Source organism: Phaseolus vulgaris, chromosome 10 (genome assembly GCF_051622355.1).
Source record: "Phaseolus vulgaris cultivar YP4 chromosome 10, ASM5162235v1, whole genome shotgun sequence".
Lineage (NCBI taxonomy): Eukaryota > Viridiplantae > Streptophyta > Magnoliopsida > Fabales > Fabaceae > Phaseolus > Phaseolus vulgaris.
Window position 1 is genome coordinate 2,804,010 of NC_143507.1, and position 17,301 is coordinate 2,821,310.

General features: G+C 32.1%; 3 protein-coding genes across 3 annotated transcripts; 2 read left to right on the forward strand and 1 right to left on the reverse strand.

Annotated features, from left to right (window-relative positions):
- The first annotated feature begins 24 nt into the window (after window positions 1–24).
- On the forward strand, window positions 25–1,530 carry LOC137819083 (uncharacterized). Its single transcript, XM_090296564.1, has 4 exons — window positions 25–168; window positions 268–517; window positions 636–914; window positions 950–1,530. The coding sequence occupies exons 1-4, from the start codon at window positions 25–27 to the stop codon at window positions 1,528–1,530; spliced, it is 1,254 nt and encodes a 417-aa protein (XP_090152690.1).
- Window positions 1,531–5,232: 3,702 nt separating this feature from the next.
- On the forward strand, window positions 5,233–9,274 carry LOC137818523 (uncharacterized). Its single transcript, XM_068621994.2, has 4 exons — window positions 5,233–5,614; window positions 6,118–6,261; window positions 6,354–6,559; window positions 8,847–9,274. The coding sequence occupies exons 1-4, from the start codon at window positions 5,379–5,381 to the stop codon at window positions 8,993–8,995; spliced, it is 735 nt and encodes a 244-aa protein (XP_068478095.1). The 5' UTR covers window positions 5,233–5,378; the 3' UTR covers window positions 8,996–9,274.
- Window positions 9,275–10,987: 1,713 nt separating this feature from the next.
- LOC137818873 (Ribosomal protein L13 family protein) lies at window positions 10,988–15,589 on the reverse strand. The gene is given in 7 exon segments (XM_090296407.1): window positions 10,988–11,169; window positions 11,171–11,371; window positions 12,760–12,871; window positions 13,098–13,264; window positions 14,201–14,272; window positions 14,408–14,501; window positions 15,395–15,589. Coding segments are annotated over 6 exon segments (702 nt in total). The 5' UTR covers window positions 14,444–14,501; window positions 15,395–15,589; the 3' UTR covers window positions 10,988–11,055.
- Window positions 15,590–17,301: the final 1,712 nt, after the last annotated feature.

The window sequence follows — 17,301 nt, forward strand, 5'->3', positions numbered from 1 at the left end:
ACGCATTCAAAGTTGTTCTTCGCAATGAACTGTGAAAGGGGTAATATTTCCCGCGCTCTACTTGCCTTCATCGTCGATCAATATCTTGCTCGCAACCAATTCTCCCAAACGCGAGCGTGCTTTCGCCATGAAGCTTCTTCGCTCTTTGCCAATGCGTTACCAAATCAGGTTATTCTTCCTTCTTTCTCAATCTTCTCTTTCTTTTCTTTTTCTCTTTCAAATTTCTTTCTTCACTCTTCTCTTCAATTTTATTTTTTTGTCTCACAGAATATGTTGAGTTTGGAGGAGATGCTGAGTCAGTATATACTTATGAAGAAGCAGAATATAGAGTTGGAGAAAGAGAAGGTGTTGCTGATGCAGGAGAAAAACAGAATCCAAAGGCTGTTGCAAGACATGCAGAACGCTATGACCCTTTTCAATGCATCATCACCCTGGTCGAATAACAATGTCGCAGGCGTGATCGCTAATTCTGCACTTGTTCCTCCAATGCAAAATTCCATTACAACTCTTCCTCCAGGTGTGTGTGCACACTTTTTCTGGTTTTTGATTAATTAAAATATGGTTTTCGTGTTCATCTTTCAGTTCTTTCCCATTTTTTTAACGTTGGGATTTATTGTTTTTTTCCCTTTTTTTAGTTGCATCTACTACTATGGTTTTTCCTGTGCAAAACACAACGTCCTTGCCACCTTCTAAACCCTCACCACCCATGAACAGTGTAAACTTCTCAACACCTATGGTTAGAGGATTTGACCAGAACAGAAAAGATAGTCCAGCAGTATATGAGTCTGGAGTTGCAAAGAAACCTCGTGGTAGACCACCCGGCAAGAAGAAACCAGTCCAAGGTCCGAAACAAGTCCAAGGTATAATTGTTTATCCTTTTGTAAAGTCTATACTAAATTTTCATATCCTCAATTGTATTTTTATGTTATCCTCTTTTGTTCTTTTGTAGGTATAAACATGCCGCTACCATCTCCTGTTAATAAGGTAGATTTTGGATCCTCTTCTGGAATGACTCAGTCAATGGTTGGGAATTTTGCAATCAGCGGATCACACATCTCGACTACACATCCCACACCCTTTTCATTTCACAGTGATACACATGGTGTTACTCCAGTTACTGGTATTTCTCCTGTTGCAACATGTAATGGGGAGGTCATTGTCCCTTCTTCCAATGTGATTTCAACCATTATGGTTGAACCTCAGGAACAAATGGTTTATAAGGAAAATAATCGTGGCATTTCTCCTCCTGAGGCAAGTAAGAGTGATAGTGTGGACAAGACAAGTACTGGGGTATTGGATGTTAATTCTTCCCATACACTTGAAAACTTGGACAAGTCGTTTTCAAAAGAGATTTCTACTTCTGAGTCTGAAAGGGAAAGAGACAATTATGCAGATCTTGATTTTCCAAACAGAGGATTGGACGACTGGTCAAAAATTGATTTTTCAAGCTTCGGAATAGAGGACTCATTCACTAACTTGTCAAGAGATATAGAAATGCAGAATCAAGAATTTTTTGATCATCAAGCTTAGAAGTATGTTTTAATTTTGAATTTTGTTGTTGTTTAATGTTTCTATATCTCATTCTTTTGACACAAAGTAGACCTACTTTTGCTTCTTAATTTGGGGTGTGCATTTCTAGTAGAAATAAGTAACTGAAAACCGTCTATTTGTATGACAGTTTGTCCTAGTAAATAAAGTTTTCAAATTCTTTGGTCTAGGCCTTTAATTGTGTTTTTTCTTTTCTTTCAAGAATAGAACTAGAGTTGACTTTCTTAACGTCTGAATTTGATTACTATGAAGTATTGAATGTGATGGATTGAATTGATTTTGAGAATTTTGACCATAAAGTTTTCAACAGGGAAAAGTTGGATGTGTGATTTTTATTGTAGCTACATATTTTTAGAACTTGATAATGTATTTAGGAACTAAATGAATCAACTTGTTACTGCTGTATATATTTCTCATCAACTGATTGTAGAGGCACCGATTGTTTGTTTTGAATAATCTTTTTGAATCTAGGATAGGTCAAAGTTTAAGATGTGTTTTGACTTCTTTTTCTTCTTTTTTTGTGTGGATTATTGCAGGTTAGGATTTTCAATTTCAATTCAGAAGTTCTGACATGACTCACCATGCAATCAACACTACAGAGAGCGGCAATTAAGTGGAGTTGAAAGTTTGGAGACCTTGTATAATTATAAGACTACAATAGATATTATTTCATTTGTGTAACTATGGTTGACTTGCTCACGATGTATTATTTAGAACTCAGAATATAAATAATGTGGCAATATCACCAAGAGCTGGAATATATCAGTTGATTAGATAATCAAAATTGCAATGGCTTTCTTATCGTCTAAATTTGATTACTGTGATGTACTGAATCTTACTAAGTTTCATTCTTATATTATTATTTTCACTTATCAGTTTGAACTAACATATCTTGATAAAGAAAAGGAAACTGTTGTTTAGTCAAATGGGAACCACATTCAATTCGTTTTTAGGTTGGGTTGCAACTTATTAGTACAATGTTTTTCTTATCAGTAACAACACTACTATTGCAAAACTTAATTCGTGTGAAATTGATTTCGTTAATAGTTGACTTGTTTGGGATTGATTTTGAAAATTTTGACCATGAAGATTTCAACTGGAAATAGTTGGACGTGGGGATTTTTATTGCAGCTGCATATTTTTAGAACTTGATAATGTATGTATGAACTTGTTTCTGCTGTATACATTTTTCATTGAGCTGACTGTAGCCGATTGTTTATTTTGAATGATTTTTTGAATCTAGGATAGGTCAAAGTTTAAGATGTGTTTAGTGATGTAAATTTAAGATGAGGAAAAATTAAAAGAAATTGATGGAGAAACAGAGCAGTTCAACAGAATATTATAGCACAATTGAATACATTTTTAGTTTTAATTCTTTCCCTATTACACTGTTTTTGTTTGCTTGCAAACATACCTATTTTTTTCCATGTTGTAAGTTGTATTTGGTAGGGAAATTGAACCTGTTACTTTAGGTGGTATAACTAAAATGGTGAAGATGTAACAATTTGTTATTTTAAGAGGAATAATACTCTTCTGCATGGACACTTTTGACATTTGAAGAGAACAAACTGAATTTGTTTTGTAATTAAGTGGAGTTGAAAGTTTGTATCCCCTTGCCCAATGGTTAGATAGGTCTGTAGTTTAGACTAAAACTGCATCATTTTTCAAGTTCAATATAGTTGTTTTCATTGTATTAGCAAAGAGCTGCTATTGGACTTAGACGCATTAATCTTGACGGTCTACTATGGCTGATTTTTTATGCAAAGCTAACATATAGTAACTACATGTCCACGACATTGATATTTGTTTCAATATCAAGTTAAAGCAGTTTTCTAGTGTCTATGATTTTAGGAAGTAAGCTCCTTTTGAACTTAACTGTAATGTCATAGTTTTTTGGCTATGTTTGGACTGATGGTTTGAAAATGGATGTAATAGAACAAAATCAATTTTGAGAAGGTCTACTACTGGCATACAGGGCAAGTTGTATGCACTTGTAGTATTAGTTAGCTTATTTGGTTTCTTATGCTCCTTAGTCTTCAGTTTTATTCATTCTATTTTGGCATTAAGTCATGGTATGTAGGTATATTGGCCACCTCAAGGAAAGGATTCTAGAGGATCAAATGGCCAAAGACCCTACTGAAGTCATTTGCAAAGCTGTTCTGCATATGCTGCCCAGAAACAAACTACGTGATGGAAGTGATATATTCACCAATAATTTTGGAATTTTAAGCTCAATAAGGAATTTCATTACTAGGGTAAATGAGGGTATTTTCATGTTTTGCTTGTATATTACTTAGAATCCCAGTAGAAAACCCTTTAGCAGGAGTAATTCCTGCTGTTCCTAGAGAGACCTTATTAAAATCACAACCATTTTTAGAGTTGTATCCTCATCTGAAGTTTCTTGGCAATCTTATTGCACAATTTGTTATCATTTCCTGTAAATTACGAAACTGAAAGTTCATTTTAGTCATCTGTGTCAACCAAACAGGAGCAAGTGATCATATTTTCTCAGAAAACTTCAATGAAACTTGCACCTGTAAACCTTACACAATGTGAAGAAAAAGGATTAAATTCTCCTTTGAATGATTTTCTCTCTCTTTTTTGACAGGGTAATTAGAAACATTACTTGAAGAAATCAAAAGGAATCACAGGAGGATGATAGTTCCATCTTTGTTTTTATTTTATTTTGCAAAAAAAAATCATTCTAAAATTACTTTCGCCAAATGATTAAGAAAATACAGTTATATGTAAAGCATCTGTCATATTTAATAGATTGAAATTTCGAAATAAAATGTTTATTTCACTTACTAGTGAAAACAACAAATCAAGTCATTGTTTCAATATGTTAAAGACAGACTGATAAAACCTTTTGAGAACACAAGTGATCGTAACCTATTAAAACATTATTTTAAAAGATTAAAAACATTTTAAGTAATTTTAACATATTAATTCAATAATTTAATTAGTTAAAATCTATGTAGCACAGACACAGAATACTGATACGACACGGACACGCGGATACGGAGATACGTAAAATGTAGGATACGGATATCTATATATTATATAATTATGAATTATATAAATTGATAATAAAGATTTATGTGGACAAGTCAGATTATTTTTTGGAGCATAAAGATATTTTTCTTAACTGATTCACAATAATTTGTTTTTTATTTTTATAATCATAATAACAATTTATATAATAAAGTTTGAATTTTTAAAAAATTACTGTATTTTTTCTTTTTAAAATTGTGTTAGAATCGTATTATAATTGTCATAAATCTAACAAATACTTTTTGAATTGGACATTTCACAAATACGTATCCTACCGGTATCATACGAGTGTCGGTGTCTGATACACCGACACGTCATTTAAAAGGAGTGTTCGAGTTTCATACTTTCTTAGGTTAAAATATTCATTGTAATCCTTTTAAGACTTTACAAAGAACACACACGGCTAATAGAAAAAAAGTCTTTAAACTTCACGAGAATTGAAATAGTATAATGTAACAATTGAAATATATGAAACACACAAAAAATAACCAAAACACCAACATAGCTCAAAACAGTTCATATAGTTCAAAACAATTTAAAGCATTTATCCAACAATTAAAAAAAAAACATAACATAGTCATAAAAAAAATAAAAATCATAAATAAAACAAAATGATTAGAACTAAGTAATATTGTTTTAACTCATTCTCTCTCTATATATAAAAGTTCATTGTCTTTAAGATTGCATATTTGATTGGGCATGATCTAAAAGATAAAACTTTGAATACCCCAAATGGTTATGTAATCAGTATCCAGATTTTGAGAAAATATAGAAGAATGGGCGATTACCATTTCGTGTACAAGGACGTTGAAGGAGCCTCTACTCAGTGGGACGATATTCAGACAAAGCTCGGAAATTTGCCCCCAAAGCCACCCGCTTTCAAGCCCCCACCTTTCACCCCTTCATCTGATCACCAACCCAAAGACAAAACATGGATCGATTCCCAAACCTCCGAAGAACTCGAAGACCTCGAAGACGACCTCGACGATGATCGCTTCCTCCAAGAATATAGGTTATGCTTCACTTTTTTGTTTTTTTCAAGCTTTTTCTTTCGTGGGCTGGTTTTGTTTCTCTCCATGGTGGTAGAGAATGAAGAAAGTTTAAAGCTTTTCATGAATTCGTTGGTGGGGCTCTTTGTGTTGTTTGGTAGAGAACAACTGTATGAGACTTGTATTTGTTTGTTTTTTTATTTGTTGATGAGTACAATTTGGTTGGGAAATGTTGTGGATTTGATATTTTATAGCAAATTAATGCTTAGGAGTCTATTTATTTACCCTTTTTTCCATCTTTTCTATGTTATTGAATACAATTTTGTTAGATATTGTTTTCTGGATTTAACATTTTATAGCGAATTAATGCTTAAGAGACTATTTGCCCTCTTGCTGATGGCTTTTTGGTGCTGAACTTACTTGAAAAGTAGGAATAAATGAGATTAGGAGAAAGCAAAATTAGGTGTGTGTGTGTGTGTTTGTATTTAGTCTACTTGTTCTTAATTGAATCATTTTTATGCTATAGGAAGAAGAGGTTGGCTGAGATGCAAGAGGCAGTTAAAATACCGAGGTTTGGATCTGTGATTCCTATTTCAGGATCTGATTTTGTTCGAGAGGTGTCACAGGCTCCATCTGATGTTTGGGTGGTTGTCATCCTTTATAAGGAAGGGTATGATTTGATTTTGGAATTTCTTTGATTCTATAATCTATGGTTTTTCAGGCTCGTGTTTCTCATGGTGATTGTTTATGTGTTCTTGACAGGATTCCTGAATGTGGCTTGTTGATGCAAAGCATTGAAGAATTGGCAATAAAATATCCTGCAACGAAATTTGTTAAGATAATATCTACAGATTGTATCCCAAACTATCCAGATCGAAATGTTCCCACTTTATTGGTTTACAACAATGGGGCAGTTAAAGGAAATTATGTGGGTTTGCATAGTTTTGGGCGAAGATGTACTCCTGAAGGTATTTATGTCTAAAATTGCCAGCCTCGTTGTTTTGTGTTCTTTTATTTTGATGGAATTAAGGGCAAGCTTTCAGTGGAGTTTCTAGCCAGAAGTGATGCATTTTTTATGACATACTAGAACTAGTTTAAAGGATTTTGTTTCCAGTGTGAATGTAATCCTGATCAATTTTGTTAAAGGACTAGTGCTGCCATAAGACTATAATAATGAGGTGTTGCCGCCGTCAATTTGTGAAGGGAGGCCAACTATGGCAGCATCATGGGTCACAATTGCGTCTTTATATGGTGAAATGTTGGCCTTCCTCCATCTGTCATTGATAACCTTGATCCTGATAATCTGCTTAATTAGTCAGATTTTGTTTTGGTCTACATTTTGACAACATTATTACATTTAGGTAGTGTTTGGTTAGCTGTTCTGTGGCTTTTCTTCTCCTTAGAAGGAGAAGCTGACACTCTTTTCATAAGCAGCTTATGTTTTTTTAAAGGAGCTTTTAAAGCAGCTCTTTGGAGGAGCTTAAGATCTGCTTATGCGGAGCTTTTTTGGCAAGACTCCAATTTGAATACCATCTCCATCTCTTTTCATTTTCTCTTCCTGAAACAATTTAGAAAACCTAAACTTCTCGACCAATAGACTCTTCCCACTTAGCAAATTTCCTCTGAGTAATTGCAGTTCTCTCACATTACATTGTTATTGTTGTGCGGTTCAGATCTAATGTACTGAGATTTTCGTGTTGTTGGTTAGTTTAATTTCCTGGCTTCGGACTCCTTGTCCTAGGTTTCGTACATTGTTCTGCTCTTTGATGGTATTCCTCTTTCATGTTTTGAATATTTGATGGAAAACCATCCAGCTACAACATCCACAAAATAAAAAGGTTGAAGACCTAGAGATCTAATCAGGAGCTGACAAGCAAATTGGGTCAGGCCTTAATCTGTAATAAATTGTACAGACTAGATTAAGATATTTTGGGCCTTGTATTGGACCAAGTAGTGTAGGACATTTGGGCCTTGTATTTAGGCCAAGTAGTGTGGGGTTTTGGGGTTGTACTTGGACCCTGAGTAGATTAGGGTTAGAGTAGTCTTGCTAGAGTTTCAATTGGACTCACTTAAACCAAGAGAAACCATAGAATGTCCACCATCTAGAAGGGAGCACATACTTTCCTCATTTTGAGCATATTGCTCAAATGCGGGAAGCATGAGTGGACAAGTGTCACTTGATCCACTTTATAACCTAGAATCAAGGGAATTTGAATTCAAATTTCCCTCTTGATACTTCCCTCAATGACCAGCCCCCAAGGCTATATATAGGACTCTCCACGCCTTTGTAAATTGACTTTTGAATTAGTAATGAAATGTTGTCCAAGTTAGCACTCTACTTGTTCTTGAGTCACCTTAGGAGAGCCTCCTAAATTCGGCTATCCTCGCCCATCCTTCCTAGAGGAGTTGGCCTCACCTCTCCTGTAGAATCCTTCTCCTTATTCCAATTCTTCCACCGAAATCTCTCCTCCTTCCAAGCTTCTGCAACCATCTTTCCATCTCCAAGCATTTGAAGATCAATGTGGGAAGAAGGTTATTAGTATTTGTGGCTTTTTTTTGTCTCTATCAGTCTCTACCCTTTTGGTAGTCATGCCAATATCATTAGCACTCCTTTGTCTCATACTCCACACCTCATTCTTTGTAGACAAATTTTGTGTCAATCCACTTGGTTTGACTAAGTTGGTTATTTTTTTTTACCGAATAACTTTTACCTTAAAAGCAATTTTAGGTTTGTAAAAATGTTAGGATTCAATTGCAAGGTATGACTTAAGAGTTCCACACTAAAATATGGGATTCCAGTATGCATTTTCTAAAGTTTATGGCTCTCCAACTAAAACAACTATCTTGTGGTATTGTTCCTCCAAGGTTCTTTAATAAAAAAAACATATAAGACGAAGTAGCAAACAGACAATTATTTTTTTGAAGTATTTACCTTTAGTTTTAATTTAAAGTGGCTGCTAAATTTAAAAAGAAGAAAAAGATAGACCAAACATTGTTTTCGGCTCATGTATATATAGTCTCTTTGCCACTTGACATATAACTTAGAGAACATGTAACTTAGTAAACATGTAACCATGTCCTTACTATACTAATTTACAAGATTAGCAGTGTAGACGGTGTTGTATTTACCTTATTTAGTGTCCCTTGATTAGATTTGTTCATCTCTCGTGGCAACCCTTTTCTTACCTTTTTTACATTCTTACAAAGTTGTGAAGTAGTAACTTATTGAATTATTTGCATGTTCTGGAATATCAGGTGTTGCATTAGTCTTGTGCCAATCAAATCCTGTACTTAATGATGGTCATAGTAAAAATGAAGCAGTCATTGAAGGAGTCCGCAAACAGTTTATAGAGAAAGTTGTTGCTGATCACGAAGAAGAGGGCGATGATTACTCTAGTGATTAATAGTGTTTTTTTCTTGTCTTTGTGTTGTGTTGTTTTCTTTGGAGGAGTGTGTTTTTCCAACTATCTTTTGGTCTCACTTTTAGAATTTTGCCTAAAAATATACACTAGTTGTAATGTTAAACTATCTTTGTTGTATAGTCTAGTTTCATTCCAAGTAATGAGAGTAATGAGATTATTTTGTCAGCACTACGTGTATCAAACTGATTTACTTTTTTGTAAACCTATGAGAAGTTATGGACGACTCAATGTATGTAAGATCTGTTGAATTGAACATCAAAACCTCGAAATTAGTTTACATTTCAAAACAATGACGTATAAATCATGAAGTTCGGACACGTCTGTTGAATGGTATATGGTGTATTCGTGTGTTTGACTATGAACACGTCTGTTAAATGGTGTTTCTTAAATTGTGTGTTTGTGTGTTTGACGTTTATTCTAAAATAGATATCGTTTATTTATCTTAAAAAGAATATTAGTATTAATTGATTAAAGATTTTAAATTTATTTTTTTATCTTAAAAAGAATACTACAAATTTAAAATAGAGATTGAACATTTTAAAGAAATGAAAATTGAAGAAAAAAATTATTAATTAAAATTAAAATTCATACATATTCTTTAAGAACTATACAACAATGATTTCAATTTTAAGGATTAAAAATAAAAAGGTTTATAGAAACCAAAACAATAATTTGTTACTTTTATAGGAGCTAAAAATATATTTAAGTTTATATTATATATATATATATATATATATATATATATATCAAATGCTAAAATCTATGTATAATAGTTGTTAAAATAATTATATGAAAATTGTAAACGTGAGTAATTTTATAAAAAAAAAATCAAATGTTCGGAGTGAACTTAATAGAAATTTGCGTAAGAGTAGGGTGAGAAAATAAATCTATTTATTCATAAGTAAATGCATTCCATTTATCTATTAAAAGGTAAACAAAAATACCTTTAAACTATTAATTGATTGCAAAGCATATTAATGAAATATAGCTTCGTTGCTCTTATTTGTTGAATAACAATTAATTAAATTATGAGTAGAAACATTAAACATTACTACTACCACTTAAAACTATTAAAGAACCATTTTTCATTTTGATTAGGATCTAGAATGTTAAGTAAATTTATATTAAAGTGAAGTATATCAATCCAAAATCTAATTGAGATGTTAGTTAAATGGTAAAGGAAATAGTTTTATATTAAGAGAGCATGGACAAGTGAAACTAAAAATTTATTGTTCAGTCTAATTTAGTTCTTGATTTATGTGAAATTTCTGACAGATGTTTAATTCTTACTTGTTAAAAAAAATTAAATTCATTGATAAGTTTATAATTAAAATTAAACACATTTTTATTTCTGAAATAAAGATTCATTTTTTTGCCTTTATAATCCTTAAATTTTGATCCTATATTTTTCTTTCAATTTTGACCCTTGACAGTGTGTTTTAAATCATGTAAATTTATTTTTTTTAGAATTTATAAAAAAAAAATCAACTTGAGTTAGTCCCTTAAAAGTAAATAATATAATTAGTACAAGGAAAAAAAAATGATTATTCAAGAGGGATTAAAATAAAAATAACAATGACAAAAACTATACTCAAGCCAAGAAATTAAGGGGGGGAAATCTAAACTAAATATTATATTGTAGTTATCTCAAAACCTCACCTCAACAATTCCCTAAAATGTTTTATAAATAAAATTAATATATAAACTACATCAAGATACTTATACATAAGATATGTTTATATTTCAAGGACATAAATATTATTCTCCGCTAAGAATAGAAAAAGATTCCAAAAGAATAAAGTGGAGATGCAGTGAAAAAATACCAATGAAAATCACTACAGTTAATTAACAATGGGAAAAAATATAGCAATTTAAGTAGCAGTGTTTAACAGTGAAGGAAATAGCTGAGGACCAAAATGCTGATTATTCTAAACTTGAAAGAAATATCACTGAAAAGGATGCAAGAAACGGCTATGATGTGAATCAATCATGCTCTTAAACCATGATGCTCTTTACCAACTGTAAAAATTTTCAAAAACAATTCAACATGACATATTATAGGATTTGGTTCCATGCAAACAGAGACAGAAGATGGTTTTTCCATTTAAATGATAATCAGTTCCTCCAGCAAAACTATCTTCATGCAGTTTCTTCTTCCTGCGCTTCTCTATTTTTTCTCTTCTTTCCTTCAGCATTCTGTTGTTGCTGCTCAACTTTCTTCTGTGCTCGAACCATGGCACGCCTTGCTCGTGGCCTCATTTCCCGTACACTTCTCGGAGGCATCACATAAGGTTCGAGTGGACGATCACCAAATGGGTGCTCACTGCCAGGAAAAATCCTTAATTTTCGATCCCTGTCCTGCATCCATTAACAATAATGCAAGTAAATGCAACTTAGAAGATCAGTTCTTCAGTATTATATGGAAAAAATAAAGTAAAAACAATTAAAAAATACAAGCTATTAAGAAAACTATGCTTTAGCAAAAGATACTTGATACTTCATTTCCTCATTTCCTAACATTTATGACAATGACCTGATGATTTTATATACACTGATAACTCCGTTGGTCAATCCTAGTCTCTCTTTCAGAAACCATGTTAATAAATTACTAAAAGCAATGTTATTGGATTAAATGATAACTAGAAGGAACAATTCATGAAGTAGACAATAGGAGGTTTGGCACCTGCTGCAACTAGTAGATCGAACTTCAAAAGACAACAAAAATGGTCATGGGTTCAAAGCTTTTTTATGCACTTTCATTGGTAAATCTGCAAATACCATTGCAAAGCCATCTACAAGGCTAGTGACATGCCCTAATCTTAAGGGGAAACCTTCCCCTTTAGAAAAACCTTTCTAATTACCCTGTCAAAAAGAAAAAGGAAAAAAATCATTCAAAGGAGAATTTAATCCTCTTTTTCTTCACATTTTGTAAGGTTTACAGGTGCAAGTTTCGTTGAAGTTTTCTGAGAAACTATGATCACTTGCTCCTGTTTGGTTGACACAGATGATTAAAATGAACTCAGTTCGTAATTTACAGCAAATGAACAAATTGTGCAATAAGATTGCCAAGAAACTTCCATTCAGCATCCATAATTAAAACTGCCATGACTCATAAGTCTTGTTACAGTAACGTAAGATGAATTGTTCTTGTCTCGTGATCCAAATATCAGGAATCAGAATTACTATATACAATACTGAGAAATATTCATTCTTCCACGAGATGAGGATACAACTCTAAACATGGTTGTGATTTTAACAATGTACAATTTCTTAATATTCAATTGTGATTCTTCTTTTCTCTTTAATTGCATTTTGACTTCAAATGATGATGAGAATATTTAGGCTAGACAGTAAAGAATCATGAAAGAATTGATGCTGAGAGAATAGAATTTTAAATTTTGAATTTATTTGGGTTCTTTTGTAGGTATAATAGCAGAGATCTTTTTTTAAATCATTGGATGCACTTGGCAAACTACATTTAAAATGTTGCTCCTATTGATCCTTTCGGAAAACTATTGGGTTTTGTCCATTACAACAGCTACCTCTTGATCTCTCTAGGAACAGCAGGAATTACTTCTGGGTCTTGACCTACCATTTTGAAAAAGTCAAAGTACACTTCTCAAGGGTTTTCTACTGGGATTCTAAGTAATATACAAGCCAAACATGAAAATAACCTCATTTACCCTAGTAATGAAATTCCTTATTGAACTTAAAATTCCAAAATTATTGGTGAATATATCACTTACATCACGTAGTTTGTTTCTGGGCAGCATACGCAGAACAGCTTTGCGAATGACTTCAGTGGGGTCTTTGGCCATTTGATCCTGTAGAGTCCTTTCCTTGAGGTGGCCAACATACCTACATACCATGACTTAATGTCAAAATAAAATGAATAAAACTGTGAAGACTAAGGAGCATAAGAAACCAAATAAGCAACAATAGTGACAATAAACTAGGAAGCATTTCATAGAAGATTGGCATCTTAACAAAAAAAACTATTTATTTTACAGTATGTCAGTGAACAAAACGAATAAATAATATATTTGATTAATTCTAACTAATAGTACAAATGCATAGAACTTGCCCTGTATGCCAGTAGTAGACCTTATCTGTGAGTTTTCTACCAGTCACACAAATATCCTTTGCATTAAGAACAATGCACATATCTCCATCCTCACGATTAGGGGTGTAAGTTGGTTTATCCTTTCCTTGAACTACAGTAGCTATTTGAGATGCTAACCTCCCAAGGACCTATTAAAAAGAACATCTGTATTAGCAAAAAAATCAAATATGCAAATTGCTCAGTCGTCAACTGGACTACAAATGCCAATTGAAAGTTAATGAATTGGAAGCTTCGCTAACCCTTAGTATGATCTCTACTAGCATTTGCTTATCAGTTGCAACTTATTCCGTGATAACAACTCATGATAATGGAGACAAAATATACATGATCCCTTCTTAGTTGGTTTCAAAACTAGATATCGCAAAAGATATATATATTCATTCCAGATGGTTATCAAATGAAATCTCCATGAAATTAACTTTTCTAAATCCATAGATAACTCGTCAGAGGATTTGATTTCCAATCCTAGTCATACATGCCATGCGAGCCAATAGGCTGACTTTTGTAAAGCACTTCATTAACCTAATTTCAAACATTTTATTCTTGTACTGTGGAAATGCTAAAAATTATGCATACCAAATCACATAGACTATGCTTGGGTATCTAATTTTCTAATTATGGATAGAATGGAACAAGGTGATATGAAATAAAACAGAATAAAATTACCATACAATTAAATATATAATGGAATAGGAAAAACTGTCACCCAATGCTAGAGATTTGAAAAGAATTAGAACGCGAATGGATAATAATTTTGTTCCACCCAATTCTGTCTCATAATAAGGGGTAGAAATAGAAGTATTTCCTATTCTAAACAAACAAAATGATGGCAATTGACGTGATTCTACTCCATTTTGTTCTATTACATCCATTTTCAAACCATCAGTTCAAACATAGAAAAAAATGAAACGATAACATTACAGTTAACTTCAAAAGGAGCTTACTTTCTAAAATCAATAAGACTAGAAAACTGTTTTAACTTGACATTGAAATATAATGTCATTGGCATGTAGTCACTATATATTAGCTTTGAAGGGAAGAAACAAGAAAAGACTGCAGATCACCTGGCCTTTTGCATCGAAAACCCGCCATCGTAGACCATCAAGATTAATACGTCTAAGTCCAGCAGCAGCTCTCTGCGAATGTAGTGAAAACAACTATAAAAATTGAATTTGAAAAACAATGCAGTTTTAGCCTAAACTATAGACCTATTTAACCATTGGGCAAGGGGATCTCTTTTAAGAAAAACAGGCTCCCAAAAATTTAATCACCTTCATGTTGCCAGTAAAAGCGGTTACCATCTTCATTTTTGTCTCGGTTTCTTTGATCAATCTTCCTCACAATTCAAAAAATAAATCTTCACCTCTGGATTCAAGTAATGAGATAAAAAAAATGAACAAAAAGTAGTGTGAGAAAGGGATCAGAATATGATCAAAAGAGGAGCAGGAGCTTTAGAGAATGAATTCAGGAAAGAATGTATCATTCAGGAATATTTAAAACCAATGTAATTCAGTTGAATCACCAACTTTGTCAAGGTACTTATCACAGGTTCTACCAAACTACCATTGAGTCACTAGTATCACAGGTTCTACCAAACTACCATTGAGTCACTAGTATCACAGGTTCTACCAAACTACAATTGAGTCACTAGTCAAACACGGACACACAGATATAGAAGACATGTCAAATAAGAACTAGTTTTATTTATAAATGAGAAAAGAACACATTGACCATCAGATCATACTCCATTTATACATGAATTGTCAAAATCAAATTATAACAACCATATGACATTTTTAAGTAGCCATAAGGCCTTCAAGTCACCTTTAATCTGATCTTCCATATATGGTAGTATGGTCAACAATAATCCTCTCATTCTTGTATAAAAATACACCTCTTACTCAATGTTATCAAAAGTCGAGGGTCATAACTCTTTCAAGAGTTATGCAAATACGAAAGTTACAGGCATGAATACAAATTAAAAATTACATAGACAATAATTAAGATCCAATACATTACTCAATTAGTTTCATAAGCCATAAATTAACTCATAACAACTAATAAATTCACAATTGCTTAAAACAAATTATGAACATAACAAAAAACTACAAACCTAAATGGAAGCGCGAGAACAAATAAAATATTAAGAAGAAAAAATATAGAACAAAACAATGTAGAAGAAATATCTGTTTAACTGTAATATTTTACTAAAAACAAGAAGAAAAAAATCTGAAAAGGCAAAGCAACTACTGACGCACCACCAACAGGTCTGTGAGTCGGAGATGGTGACGCGAACTTTGTGGAGGGAGATGCAAGCGCCGCCGACAGCAACGCCGCGGGTGGTTGCGATAGTTTGCAACTACGACGCGCGAGTTTAGAATGGCCGAATACCAGTCACTGTGAGCGGAGAAGGTTGATATCTGGTTTTTCTTTGCGACCTAGGAGAAAAGAACAAAAGGGTCATTTTTTGTTTTTACTTCTTTTAATTGGGTCTATAAACCCAGCCCAGAAAGCCCAATTACAAGAGATTTCAAAATTGCGTTGATTGATTAAAAAAATTAGAAAATAGTATTTATAATGCGAATTTGTGTGTATAAATTTTATAAAATTTTATAAATTTGTGCGAATTTGTGCATGATAATAATTATAATAATAACAACAAATTATTTATAATGCGACTTACAATGGTTATAAATTTTATAAAATAGTTCATAATAATAATAAATTTTTTATGATCAGAATCCTGTGTGTACTTATTTATAAATTTCATAAGATAGTGCATAATAATAATTATAACAAAATAAACAAATTTATAATGTGAATTCGTGTGCATTTTCAATGTTTATGAATCTTTTATAGTCTCATAATTCACTCGTGATATTATTAAATTATATTTTTTTATTACCAAAATAGTCTCTTTTGTAAGGTATCAAAATAAATGTTCATGCTTTATTTTAAGTCTCTTCATTCATGATATTTTGAGTTTTCTTAAGCTTGGTGTGAAATCACGTAGATGTATATGTTATGTTTTGCACATGTCTTTTTTATGTGTGTAATTATAAACTGAATCTAACAACTGGAAGAATATTGTTTTAGTATTCTTATATATATTTCTTCTTCATGCATACACTTTTTATATATATATATATATATATATATATATATATATATATATTTTAAAGAATCTAAATTAGATTCTCCAGTGTGATATATTCCAACTCTTCATGATGATATTGTCACATTATTTGTATTCATAAGCAACCCAACACTACTTACATAAACGAAATCTCTCATATAGTAATCTCAGAGATAATGACATATTTAAATAAAAATAAGATACACTGGAACTCCATACTTTCAACTTCACTTAATTGCTATTTATAAGTCAAAACTTCTAAATTGAAATGGAAAATCCTAGCCTTATGGAATTTATGAGATTAAAATCATGTTTTTGGAAGTTTCTTGCAAATCTTAGAGGTTATCTTGATTGTTCAAGGAGAAGTAAACATGATTGTTGTTTCAGTTTAGTAATTAAGTAAATCAGGTGATATCTTTCTTTTGTACTATTTTTGAGTAGATTACGAGGTTTTTTTTTCTGAATAGGGTGTTCAAATTGAAGATGTGTAACAGGTTTTTACAAGGTCTTTTTGAATATCTTCTTATAGGGTGCAAAAAGTTGATTCTTGACATACATGTTAATGATTTTTTCTGTGTTTAGCATTAACTTAGCTAGTGTAGCTGAATAACTAGATGTAGCTCTTCAAAAAGAGTGAATCAATATAAAATTTGTTATGTCCTTTTTGTTTTCTTGATCTTATAAATTGTTGTCATGTTCACTATTTATTGTTATTGTGATCGATTCAGATAATCAACTTGTTTAACGACATACTAAAATATTTTTAATATACTATTTCAACAAAGTATTTTCAACTAATCACAAAAGTTTTCAAACAATTGACAAAGTGTTTTATTGGTTCAATTCATCCTCTTAACTTGGGTGTCTCTTCTTTAGAATATGTTCATGTAAAGATATAGAGATTAATAAGAATAAACTTAAATAAGGCATATGACTCTAAATCAAAGAATGAAACATTACTAGAGGTTGTCATAATCCATGAACAACATTACTTAAGACATGGTAAATGTACTTAACATAAGAACATCA

Bases quoted from the DNA above. Each gene is read 5' to 3' on its own strand.
- LOC137819083 (XM_090296564.1), top strand. From the start codon at position 25: ATGAACTGTGAAAGGGGTAATATTTCCCGCGCTCTACTTGCCTTCATC. The intron at 169-267 runs GTTATTCTTCCT...TTTGTCTCACAG, and splicing joins CCAATGCGTTACCAAATCAG to AATATGTTGAGTTTGGAGGA. The intron at 518-635 runs GTGTGTGTGCAC...CCCTTTTTTTAG, and splicing joins CATTACAACTCTTCCTCCAG to TTGCATCTACTACTATGGTT.
- LOC137818523 (XM_068621994.2), top strand. From the start codon at position 5,379: ATGGGCGATTACCATTTCGTGTACAAGGACGTTGAAGGAGCCTCTACT. The intron at 5,615-6,117 runs GTTATGCTTCAC...TTTATGCTATAG, and splicing joins CGCTTCCTCCAAGAATATAG to GAAGAAGAGGTTGGCTGAGA. The intron at 6,262-6,353 runs GTATGATTTGAT...TGTTCTTGACAG, and splicing joins GTCATCCTTTATAAGGAAGG to GATTCCTGAATGTGGCTTGT.